This window comes from Pimephales promelas, chromosome 8 (genome assembly GCF_988280905.1).
Source record: "Pimephales promelas chromosome 8, fPimPro1.hap1.1, whole genome shotgun sequence".
In the NCBI taxonomy this organism is placed as follows: Eukaryota; Metazoa; Chordata; class Actinopteri; order Cypriniformes; family Leuciscidae; genus Pimephales; species Pimephales promelas.
Window position 1 is genome coordinate 30733064 of NC_142776.1, and position 13029 is coordinate 30746092.

The 13029-nt window shown below is 35.6% G+C and overlaps 2 protein-coding genes across 2 annotated transcripts; one reads left to right on the top strand and one right to left on the bottom strand.

Moving 5' to 3' along the window:
- Nucleotides 1-1807: 1807 nt before the first annotated feature.
- mitfa (melanocyte inducing transcription factor a) lies at nucleotides 1808-5627 on the top strand. Its single transcript, XM_039689010.2, is given in 9 exon segments — nucleotides 1808-2026; nucleotides 3035-3049; nucleotides 3051-3131; nucleotides 3233-3347; nucleotides 3496-3588; nucleotides 4019-4075; nucleotides 4191-4266; nucleotides 4423-4570; nucleotides 4951-5627. Coding segments are annotated over 9 exon segments (1053 nt in total). The 5' UTR covers nucleotides 1808-1954; the 3' UTR covers nucleotides 5347-5627.
- A 773-nt stretch (nucleotides 5628-6400) lies between these two features.
- On the bottom strand, nucleotides 6401-12734 carry eevs (2-epi-5-epi-valiolone synthase). Its single transcript, XM_039689009.2, has 5 exons — nucleotides 12467-12734; nucleotides 10703-11336; nucleotides 9850-10086; nucleotides 8036-8288; nucleotides 6401-7112 (listed from the first exon to the last, which is right to left on the bottom strand). The coding sequence occupies exons 1-5, from the start codon at nucleotides 12679-12681 to the stop codon at nucleotides 7027-7029; spliced, it is 1425 nt and encodes a 474-aa protein (XP_039544943.2). The 5' UTR covers nucleotides 12682-12734; the 3' UTR covers nucleotides 6401-7026.
- Between the last annotated feature and the right edge of the window lie 295 nt (nucleotides 12735-13029).

Here is a 13029-nt window from a genome sequence, read left to right on the forward strand (position 1 = left end):
GGATATAATGTAAATTAATGAAGGGTCCATCAGAAAGATGCTATTCATTTTTACTTGATCATGTTTTTTTTTTTTTTTTTTTGTATATCAAGATATAAGATAAAAAGAAAGAATGAAAACATGACACGGTTTTGTATAAATCCAATTATTGTGCATGGATCCGGCCTGTTTCCGTTATTGATTTTTAAACAACTGACAACAGTTATGTGGTTTAACAGATTCATATTATAAAATCCCCATATTATCAAGTCCCTGAGGCACTTGTGTTGAGGCATGCTTATTATGAGCAGGTCATGGGCATGTATAAACAATTTTAATTTGTGTTTGGAAAACTTGCGTATTGTATTGCATGCACATGCTTCGTGCAGACTCGCTAAATGTTATGTCACACACACAAAAAATATTGTATAAGTGATTATTAAACAACGTTTTGTCTATGCATGTTAGCATTTGTTTATATTTACATGTATTTTCTTAGCTTTTTGTGAAAATGTAAAAAAGATACTAAAACATGAGAAATGCTTGGTTGAGGATTATTGTTCTGAATGTTTTCACAGGAGAAGTCATTCACATATTTATATACTTCATATAAATACCCTGCAATTGTACTTTTGGTATACCATCTGCTAAATTAAGTACTTGCTAATTTTGTAGTTAATGCACTTTAGTTACCCGGAAATAGTGCTGAGGTCCAATTAAAGATGTAGGCCTACTTAATGATTTGATGCTAAAATGGAACTATTGCAAGAATACTTTAGGTGCATTTAAATACTGATATTATACAGAGATCATACTAATAGTGATATTAAAACACATTTTAGTGCAATAAAGTCCTTCAAATAAAGTTTAATTATAATATTTAAATCAGTCTCAAGTGGTATGTCAGTTAATATGTTAATGGATTTGTAGTATATAGTATGAAACTTTGTACAGTTTTATTTTTACTATGGAACAGCTCGTATGCAGATAACAGAACACTCAACTTTTATTGACTTTGTAGGTCCTAATCCAGTGGTTCAATCGAACAGGAATTTGTACGTCTGTGACTTTCTTTGTGCGCACGTATATACGTTTGCACAATATTAAAAAAAAGGCAATAACCAAAGGCCCATCAGGCAACAAAGTTCTCTTTCCTTTCTTCCCCCCTACAACATTTTAGAGATAACTCCATCTTAAACTGTCTTTTTTTTTAGACTAACAGTGGTTTTGATTGTATGCCGGATGCTGAGAACAAACAATGTTTTATGCAGAACGAGTGGAACTAAAGATGAAACGTTAGTTAGCCGTAAGCCAGTTTCAGTTTAGACACTAGTAACCCATCATTTCAAAGAGCCTTTTGTGTAATTCGACTGATGACGTCAAATGAACTTTATAAAGGCAGAAATTCATCGTTGGGTTAAAAAACAATATGAGAACAGCAATCCCCTCCCAGCCCCTTAAAAACATTTTCCTTCTTTTCGTTTCCATTGATTTCTTCAACTGGCTGAGACGACGGGTCAGTTCTTGCACAACATAGACTGAATCCACAAAGGGAATATATTTACGCTAACAATTAGTTGTAATTATGTTGGAGATGCTAGAGTACAGTCACTACCAGGTGAGATGAGACTTTGTGTATTGACTTAGAGAATTGTTTGTATTGTTTTAATTCTGTTTAGACTACCGTGTTTCTTGAATTTACTTTCTCAGCCTCACAGCCAAGTCTGTGCTTTTGTCTTGTTTTAAAAGCATGCTTGCAATACACGGAGCAATTCGGATTCAGTCTGTGATATGTATTGGCATCACCTCTCTGTTTGTGACTCAGGTGCAGACCCACCTGGAAAGCCCATCGAAATACCACATCCATCAGACCCAGAGGCAGCAGGTGAAGCATTACCTGTCCAGTGCACTGGGAGCCAAGCTAAGCCCACAGGCCAACACAGGGCCCGGCCCCAGCCAGACCACAGAACACGGCATGCCCCCTGGACCAGGAGCCAGCGCTCCTAATAGCCCCATGGCCCTTCTCACCCTCAACTGTGAGAAAGAGGTAGATGCAAAACCTGGCGTTGCCAGTTATGTCAATTAGATTCAATTTTGCCAAAGTAAGGTGTCAAAATGTGGCATTTTCCTGTGAATAATGTCCATAGACAAATAAGCAAAAGGGCAAAGGTAAACAAGAATCCTATGAATCATTAGATTTTGTTCACATTATTCACCTATTCATCATTTTGTTCACCTTCAAAAACTTTGGAGTCAATAAGATTTGCAATTGTTTAGCACTTATTTGATCAAAATAGTAAAAATAGTAATATTTTTTTGTCATATTTAAATATTTACTATTTAAAATAAATGTAAAATTCTATTCTATTTGATTTTTTTTTTTTTTGGTGCAATTAATTCCTATGATGGCAAAGCTGATTTTTCAGCAGCCATTGCTCGCTGATTTTGTTCTCAAGAAACATTTCTTATTATTATTAGTGTTGTTGTGCTGCTTAATAAGCTTGTGAATAGCATTTTTTTTAGGATTCTTTGATAAATAGAAAGTGCAGAAGAACAGTATTCGTTTTAGATGGAATTTTTTTTGTAAAATTATAAATGTCCTGACATTTAATGTGTCCCTGCTGAATTAAAGTATTAATTTCACTCAAAACCAATATGTTACTGACCCCCAACTTATGAACAAAAGTGTACATCACTATCAAGGTTAAAAATGATTAAGAGTATTAAGTAACTGCGTGGTGGGGCCTGTTTGACCTAAAAAAAAAGCAAGTTGTGTAAGTTGCATTACTAAATAGTTTCTCACCATTTCTATGTCTTTGAGTGATTGATGAACTACTGTATATAAGTGCTTTAAGGGCTTTGAGGAAAGTAAAAGGTGACAGCTGGGTATTATTCATGTATGTGGTGTATGATCATCTTTCATGGCCCATTATCATATTAATTTGGCATTTCTATTAACCATTGTGGCTTTCTTATTAACATGGATCTAATTAATACTTTGGGATTTAAGCACTTATTACAAGGTGATGTGAACTTATATTTTGAATTGGTACAGATGGATGACGTAATTTGAAGACATCATAAGTTTGGAATCGAGCTACAACGATGATATTCTGGGGTTCATGGATGCAGGACTTCAAATGACTAATGCGGTAACAGCCCTAAGGATTGTAGTGTCATGTTATTTAAGATTCATATAATCACCTGAACAGTCAGAGCATGCACTGAAATCTTTTTGGATCTAAATTCTCAGATTCCAGTTTCTGCAAACCTGTTGGACATGTACAACAATCATGCTCTTTCTCCAGCTGGGGTTCCCATTAACAACTCCTGCTCTAACCTGCCATCCGTCAAAAGGGAATTATCCGGTATATTCACACCGTATTATCTATCATTAGAGTAAATAATCATTTTTGGTTACCATTTCACAGCCCACTGTGCTTAGAAATGGAAGTATCCATATTGTGTGCACTTTCGAATGCACAATATCAATGAAAGATATATTGTATTAAATAGTTACCCCAGCACCTGGCATGATGCACATAATGGACAAGTCTGGACCATGTGGCAAGTTTGACACTTATCAAAGGCCTGAAGGCTTTCCAGTAGGTATGTTTTCCATTCCTCGGCCTCTGAACGGCCCTAAGCATGAATGAAGTGTTGTTGTTTCTTGTCCAGACACTGTACATTAATATCTATACAATTATTTTTAGTTTGAAGATCTAACATGCGTGTCAACGTTCCATTTGAAGTTATCTTTACACACATTAAGTCGAGAAAAAATATTTTCAAAATGCACAGTTGGTGTGTAAAAAAAATCACCTGTGAACTTAAGACAGTAATTGCACACAATATGGACACTTGTAAAACATGCTATACAGACACATTCTTACATTTATTGTTCTACTTTTTAGAATTTCTAGTGAACAGCAACACATTAAAAATACATTGGCACACTAGGGAAGGAACTGTGAACTCTGAAGTTTGAAAAGTTTGATAATTATGAAGTTGTTTCAGTTAATATAACTACGCATTTCAGAATCAGAGGTCAGAGCCTTGGCAAAAGAGAGACAAAAGAAGGACAACCACAACCTCAGTGAGTTCAATCACCATTTTATATGCATAAACATCTGAAATATGTGCTAAAATGTCTGTCACATAATTTATTTTTTGTATATTTAAAATCTTTATTGGCTTTTACATCCATACAGTTGAACGAAGAAGGCGTTTTAATATTAATGACAGAATTAAGGAGCTGGGGACATTAATTCCCAAGTCAAATGATCCGTAAGTCTAAAAAAAATATATATTTTAAAATTAAAATAAGCTTTGGTTTACATTACAATTACATATATTCTGTATCAGCCTAAGCATCTATGATCTATACCAGCATGACCTTTATCAGAAAATGTTGGCATAACCATCTGGCTCTGGTTGTTGCAGAGACATGAGGTGGAATAAGGGGACCATCCTGAAAGCTTCAGTGGATTATATCAGGAAACTGCAGAAAGAGCAGCAGAAAGCAAAAGAGCTGGAAAACAGACAAAAGAGACTAGAACATGCAAACAGACATCTCCTGCTTCGTATTCAGGTAAACCAATGATAAACTAAAGCTACTCACTGCGATGGTTGAAAGTTCATGGCAGCTAGTCACATGATCAGACATGTCAGAAGTATGTTTCCACATGCCCTTTGACAAAATGCTTCTCTTTTTTTGAAGTTAGATGGCAAAAAACCAAGCGTAACATTAATTTGAAAGCTTATAAATTATGCCTAGTGCTTCAGATGCGTGAAATTCAAAAGTTACACTCGAGTAATTCATTATGGGGAATTTCCCTCATTTTGACACATGGCATTTGGTTCACAATGTCCCTACTGTTTAAACGCACAACTTTTCATGCACCCATGCATTTTTTAGAGTAACGCTGTTATCCTAAAGAGTGTGTATTTGTCGTTTCTGGTTGTGTCCAGGAACTTGAGATGCAAGCCCGTGCTCATGGACTCGCCGTTTTACCCTCTACCAGCATTTATTCCTCTGACCTGGTGGCTCGCGCTATCAAACAAGAGCCCGGAATGGGGAACTGCACGTCCGATTTGTACGCACACCTCCCCAGTCCTGATATATCCCGTCCCACCACTCTGGACCTCAACAGCGGCACCATCAGCTACAACGACAGCCCCACGGAGGAAGAAGAACCGGGGGTCTACGACAGCCCCAACAAGACCTCTGCCAAGCTGGACGACATGCTTATGGACAACACCCTGTCTCCAGTGGGCAGCAGTGACCCCCTGCTATACTCCGGCTCCCCCGTCCCATCTAACAGCACCGACAGCAGCAGTATGGATGAACATGAAAACGGCTGTTAGCATTGCAGACAAACTTCGACGAACCAAAGTTAGACGATTAGATATTTTTATATAATTAATTGTTGCTGTACCAATGATACATTCAGGTGGTTTCCTTACAATCCAGATCACGTGTAACATTAAGAGCACTTTTAAGTACAATACTTATCTTGTATTTCTGAATATTTAGTGTATATATGTTTTTTTTTTCATATATCATTTTTGAGTTTACTAGTTAAGAATGACTGATTTTAACAATTTCTTGATTTACCACAGGATTTCTCTTCAGGATAGCTAGAATAAACAGCTAGAGTTGGCTTGATATTGTCTACAAATGCATTTTTTTTTTTTGGGGGGGGGTACTTTTGGTGGAGGTGGAGCAACCAGTAACACATGTCTAGGCATGTTCAGTTCAATGCAAAGCAAGACTGCTGAAAAAGAGAAACACAGAGGTCTGATAGCAGCAATCTAATTTAGTACTTCCAATCTGTAGCATTAATTCATTGAACTTTTTTCAACAAATGTTTGTTGATGATAAAATTAAACATGTTGGCCAGTGGTTACCATCTAATGGTCATAACATACAGGTATGAAGTCTGTGTGCCTGTCAGATTCCTCGTTTAACCATGAGAGAGTTGTTGGAAATTTGGAACATTTTAGATTTGTACTGTCACTGTCTGGTTTGATTTCAGTACAATATTTAGCATTGCAGATTTGATCAGTCAGGCACTGTTTTTAATCAGTAATCTGTGATTATTATGTGCAATGGGCTTAGACAGTATACTAACATTATCAGTAGGATGAATGTCAAAATCCTGACTTATGATAATGTATGAAAGACTTGCTATTGAACAGCTAAATTACAATTGTTGCCTTTGTATATATCAGCTCATTGGCAGTCCTACTGCAATTGATGGAAGTCTACTTCCATTTTTTAAAGGTCAAATAAAGTCTCAAAAGTGGTGTAGTTTTATTTATGCAACAAATCGTTGATGAAGACAGGAGTGAACATTTATATCAGATTCAAATGTAGTCATTTTCTCAATCTCTATTTATGCATTGTTAGGTCATTTTTAAATATACAGTACTGTAATATCCTTAATGTATGCCTTTTTACTCTATATTTCTCTAAATTGACTTCCTTAAAAAATCCTGCATGAAGTGCTGTTTTTGCTTTTAAGGCTTATGAAGACAAAAGCAACAGAAATATACATGCATTGAATACCAAACCAATGGTGTCATGTTTCCCATAGGCTCTCAAACATAATATCTTTCTCTTCATAACAGTCTTGTTGTTAATAAGTGCATTGTTTATTATAAACTCGCATGCATTACATCAAACACATTAGGTAGACTTTATTACAGTTTTAATGCATGATTTCACGATTTAACCGAAATGTCCCTTTATTTAATATGAAATGGTGGTAAAGAACCTCCTTTAACACAACAATAGAAAGATCTTTACATATCAAGTCAGCCTTCTTCTATTCATGACCATTTACAAAAATGGCATTAACAGTTATGAAAAGCAATTGTTTTAAATGTAAAACACTTAAATGCCCATGATGTACATGAAGTTTTCTGTATACAAAGTAAAAAAAGAAATAGAAGCTGTCATAGAATAGTACACAAGTAGAAATTGTTAAAGCTAAGAGGATCCCCATATGTAAACATTGGTGTCAGGTCATCTGTGAGGTGACCTCATTGAAGTGAACCAGTGCTGAGCTCATCACACCACTTCTCATACGCTCGGAACAGAGTGTCTTCATTGGTGTCGTTGAAGATTTCTAAGAGAGGAATGAGGAAAGAATATTTACTTTTTTTCCAAATCATGTTACTTTAACCTTCTGGTGCTGTTCAGTCATTTTTGACCAAAAAATAATACTTTTTTTATTTTTTATTATTTCATCAGAATTATACAAAACTTGGAAAAGGTTTTGGCACTTGCTGTGATAAGCCTTTGAAAACTTTCGAAAAGGTTAAATGGTCACACTTGTATTGTTTGTGGTCCAAAACGACTGCATTGCAAATTAATGGGAGACGAATTTCATTTATTGGAAACATACTGCATTCGCTTGAGGAAACAAACAATTCAGAAAAACAGAACAAAAACTTTTTTTCCCTGAAAAATGATCTCGTAATTCACTCGTTAATTAAGTCGTTAATTCTGAAAAACAGAGTAGATTTTGTTTCCTCAAGTGAATGCAATATGCTTTCGTAGAAACGTTCTTAAAAAACTAAAAAGTTCTTACTGAAAGCTAATTTTTTGAGATATCAAACTCAAAATTGGAACACACCTTGTTTAGATTTATGACTTTTATTTTTTAGAGTAAAACAACAATCTGCCAAGTGTTGTCTTAAAAAAGAGACCAAACTTACAGTATATCTGTTCTCCAAAGCATTCAATATTTATGACTTTAATTCCAGTAATTGACAGACATGCAAACAGTGCCAGAAGATTAATCACTTCACACAATGCCTTAAAAATTCCCCTTAGGTGCTTTATCTTTTCTTTTTAATAACCTCAAGTCATATTCCTACCTGACATACAAGTTTCAGGTAGCGTAGGGATACATGTAAACTTAACTTTCAAAATAATTGTATAGTAATTTATTTGTTTAGTGAATTATTCAAACTCAAAATTAGTTTATTAAAACAATGTTAAAATACATGAAATTGCTTCAGTCTGTTTTCGACTGTATTGTATTACCTGCTCTTCCGAGGCCTGTTGGTAAAGGCATTCTCACGAGTCCTCCAGAATGCTGTAGTCTGTCACTTAGAGATTTCTGCACCAAAGCAAAAGTGCAGTCTTGATGCCAAACCGGCAGCTCCATTCCCATCATGCAGCAGACGATCCTGAACTTCTCGTCCTCTGTGAGCAACCCCATCTCACGTGCCACATACACCATGTACGCCATGTCAATATTCACTGCTTCGCCATGGAGTAGAGCTGGTAGGACTTTCTAAAACATGGAAAAAGGGATGACTAAGTACTACAGGTGCATTTAGCATGTGCAAAACCAATGCCTTAGGAAAAATAAGTTTATTCAAGCGTGCTTTAGTATACTCTTTTAAACTAAAAATAAGAATGTATACTTTCAGTCCACCTATTATGTACTTCTCAGAAATATACTTCAAATAACACTTAGCCTAAGTATACTTGACTCATACTGACAGACAAATCTAAGTATATTTGGCCTATACTTGTACTCAATCTTGTGACCGAGATAAAGTGTAATTAAGTTTTCGAAGAATACTTGGTTTGAATTTTTACTTTTACATCCTGTCAGACAAACTTAAATTCTTTGAAAATATTGATTTATAAAATATAAAACACATATTTTTTGATGAACTCAACCTACTCCATCTATGTTTTGATCGTCGTTCTGAACCGACCCCGGAGGAAGTCTTTGGTAAAATGTGATTTTCTCAGCTTTTTATTAAAAAAATTGCTTTTTCTTTTTTTTCATAAAACTTACCCATATTTAATTGTTGATTAAAAAGGATGCATGCATGCAAGCTAGAATACAAAGGTTTTAAATTGAAAGTGTTAAAAGTACAGTTAAAAGTAACGTTATATATAAATAGTATACATTAATACCTAAATAGGAATATAGTAGTATACTTAAAAGTGTAAAAATAATATATTAATAAATAGTAAACTGTGAGTGTGATGGTTTGTTATGTTAACTAAAGGAAATCTGCACTATAAAAGACATTGCATACTGAGTCCGAAATTTTCATATGTGTTTTTTCGTATTCGTGATTCAGTGGCTCTGAATTGTCCAAACACCATTCAAACTGCTTGCTACGGATGCGAAAAATGCAGGAAATCAAACCCGATTCGATTTTTTTTTTTTTTTTTTTGACGGACGAAAGTTTTGGAGTCCAAGCGCGATTGATATAACATGAGGTCATATTTATTTTTGTGAAAATTTCAGACGCCATGTGCAAGGGCCTTAAAACAACTAAACTAGTAATATACTTCAAAGTGTACTTTCATAAACTAAAAAAAATGTGCTACAAGTATTTTACTAGTAAACTATCAGTATATCTACAAGTTCACTTGTAACATAGTTGCTGTACAAATATTAAAACTTAGTGTTAAAATTTTTATTTACTCAAAGTTAAGTATTTAAAAGTAAACTTTTATAATGACTAAAAAGTGGGCCAACTTAGTCCCAAGTAGTATTGCCAAACTACACTTACAAGGTATCCTTATACAGTAGTACATTGATATTAGTATACATAAAGTACACTTAAAAATACACTTCATAAAATGAACATGAGGTAATATACTTTTTTTTATTTTTTATAAGGAGCAGTCTCAGGTACTTTAATGTGGAGAAACTGCATCTAAATCTGAGACAATTTTCAGACTCTCTACATTCCTAAAATAATGTATCTCACCCAAAAGAATATTGAAAGCCTCAAGGCGAAATGGTTTAATCATGAGGGAAAGCCTTTATAACCCCACCCAACCATTTGAAATAGTAGAATGTGTATTCAAAGAAGTACAGATACCATCTCTAGTTCTGGGCTGATCAGGTGACCGAAGTCGACCAGTCTGTCAAGATCATCCTCCCACAGGTTTGGAGCTAATTCTTCCAACATGGTTTCTATAGCGACACGGGTGGAAACAGAAGCAGGGTCAATGCAGTCGTCTTCTAAAACCTTAGCGGACTGGAACTTGGAGTCTAACAGGAACTGTCCCTGCGTTTCCAGAAGTTCAAACAGCCCTCTGTGCTTCATGAGAGCCATCTACAACAATATAAATATATGTTAATTCAAATCGGTTTTGACAAATACAAATACAGCTGATAGGACATATTTCTCAATACTTGGATTCTTTTCTTAAATCTCTTCAGCTTGGCAGAGCATTTCATTTCACATTCAAAATGCATTACAAAACTCATCTCTCAAATCAAGTTGTTTTTCCCATAACACGAAGGTTGTCACCAAACAAACACACTTTCTCACTCATAAAAACAATGACCTAAAAACACGTGTACTTACAGAGTACTTGCCTAAGAAAAGGTTCTGGGTAAAATAGGGTAACTACATTAGGTTTAGGGGTAGGTTCAGGGTTACCCAGTAATTGTAAAAACTATAATAAGTATTCTAAGTTATTATTGTAATTATGTACATTGGGAACAAGACAGTAAAATAAAGTGCTACCAAAATTGCTGTCTTGTATTCTGAACTTTTATGTTCAATAGCTTTGGCCTGAGTTTGGGTTGTGAGAAAACATGTTGAGAGAAATAGTCATCGAATGCATTTTGTGAGAAAGCAATGAGCCTTTAAAAAGGTGACCTTAGTATTGAGAAACTGGTCCTAGCGATTGCAATAATTGTAATAAAAATGACTTTAATTGTACCTTCAGCATTTCTGCAAGACCATTAGATATGTGCCTGCGAGGAATTGTCTGTATAAACGACCGGTCCAAGAATGCAGCGACAGGTGCTATGTAGGTGCCTAGCTTATTCTTGCAGTTTGCAAAATTCACGCCCGTCTTTGCTCCGACACTTGCGTCGATGTACGACAGAAGGGTGGTGGGAACACGAATGTATGGAGTGCGCCTTCTGTAGAGGGATGCCGCGAGACCCACAATATCCAGGCAGACCCCACCGCCGATGGCAATGATGGGCTCCGTGCGCCGGTCGATACCAAACTGGTGAACTTCCTCCAGGATCTTCAGAGCCATTTCCATGGACTTGTTCTCCTCCGTTGTGGGCAGGGGCAGGATCCGGTACAGGACGTGTCTGGCCTCGAGGTAGTCGGTGACCTGAGAACCATAGAGATTGTATACTACCTCATCCATGACTAAGAAGCGTTTTAAGGGCTTGGTGCTGGACCGTATGGCCTCAAGCTGCTCAGTGTCTCTGATGTGGCCCAAAAGCAGAGTGTCATTGCTGGGGTCAAGAAGGTTTTTGGTCTGAGTAACTGTATATGTGAAGGTGATGGGGGTGACCACTGTCCAGGTGGTGCCACTAGAAGAGGTGCTTTCGTAACTGCAACATATAAAGCTCATAACTCATTTTGTCGCTTGTTTTTGATTAAAAAAGATGTCAAATTGAATATATTGCAAAAAAAAAAAAGTGGTGCTCCAATGCGGCATTATTTCTGTTCCTAAACTAAACTTGTAAAAAGTTATTTTGTAAAAAGCTTCTATTGTTTTCAGGTCAAGAATATACTACATCCGTTTAGTTAAATTATTATAACCTGGTTTGTCTTCAATAGTCAAGAATTTCTAAACTAGTGGTGTCGAATCAATTAATCGCGATTAATCACATCCGACATACAAGTTTGTCCTTGTATACGTGTTTGTGTGTGTATATGCATTACACAGACACTTGCACACATATACATCTATACAACTTATAAATAATATATTCATATATATATATATATATAAACAAACTTATGTTTGGTGAAATAAATCAATTTGACAGCACTAATATAAAAGTAATAACTCATTTTACATTTTAATTTGTTTTGTCCTAAACACTGTGTAACAACATAAACCACTATAGCACTTTTCTGTAATACTGACACAACCTACTTTGCATAAGTAGTGCATATGCAAACAGAGTCTGCATTTGACTCCTCCTTTGTAAATGGAGACATGTGAGGTTAAGAGAAATATGTATGAACTAAAAAAGTTGCTCTATTCGTATGTTCATTAACTAATAGAATAATGACACAGGTGTTATTATAAAATACTGTACATTAAATGCTAAGAAATGCCAAAAGTAATCAGAATTAACCAGGAAAATAAGTCTTTAACATACATTTTTACTCAACTCTTTACTTTGTTGTAAATATTTTTACATTTTTAATACATAAGATTAAAACATCCTTACCTGCACTATTCTTACTAACATAACCTGCTGTAGCCTACCCTAAACAATTTTCTAAGTGAGTCAAAAAACCTGAACACAGGTGGGTGCAGTTTCTCAGGACAGTAGCAGTTATTTAATCGCGATGTAATATGTAAGTTGATTCAACATTTGACTTGAATAGAACTAGTTCAATGAGAAGTTACACAAAAAGCACACCTAACAACATTTTCATCAATTAAATAGTAGCCTATAATGAGTGTTTCTGTAAATATTCAGAATACATATTGGTTTATACGCACATTTTAGCAGGTGAAACTCGTCCTTTCATTCCTTGCTTCACATTGTGCCCTGCTTTGCGTTTCCACGTCCCCTTCACCTGCACCAGGCTGAATACATTTTCCTTCTGTTTGTTGAGATTCTCCATCGTCGAAGTCTCCAAGGATGGGTGCCAAGGAACAGCTAGCTGCCGAATATCAGGTGTATTAACTGTTAAAGTTTCATCAGGTCTCTCCATATTTGCAGTGTCGATTTATAAAGTCATGCGGTGCAACAGCAGGAACCAGGGAGGAGCTTGCAAGGAAAACTTATGAAAGAAGGTCTCTCTCCAAAACCGTGATGTCTCACAGACTTTGAACTTACACAACTCACGTTCTCTATGATCTTACATATGATGATGCCCACACGTGCACCAAACGCCTCGAGACGGGTTGATTATGAAAGATGCCAAAACGTTATGAGAGCGAAACGGAAAATTATGTAAATGATTAAAGTATTTTTCATGGTACATTAAATTATAGTTGATCAAAAAAGAACGTCTCACAAAAAATACAAAATAAATACATGGGAATTATGCCTTTATTTA

Bases quoted from the DNA above. Each gene is read 5' to 3' on its own strand.
- eevs (XM_039689009.2), bottom strand. From the start codon at position 12,681: ATGGAGAGACCTGATGAAACTTTAACAGTTAATACACCTGATATTCGG. The intron at 8,289-9,849 runs GTATCTGTACTT...TCCATGTTTTAG, and splicing joins TCAGCCCAGAACTAGAGATG to AAAGTCCTACCAGCTCTACT. The intron at 7,113-8,035 runs GTAATACAATAC...TTCCTCTCTTAG, and splicing joins AACAGGCCTCGGAAGAGCAG to AAATCTTCAACGACACCAAT.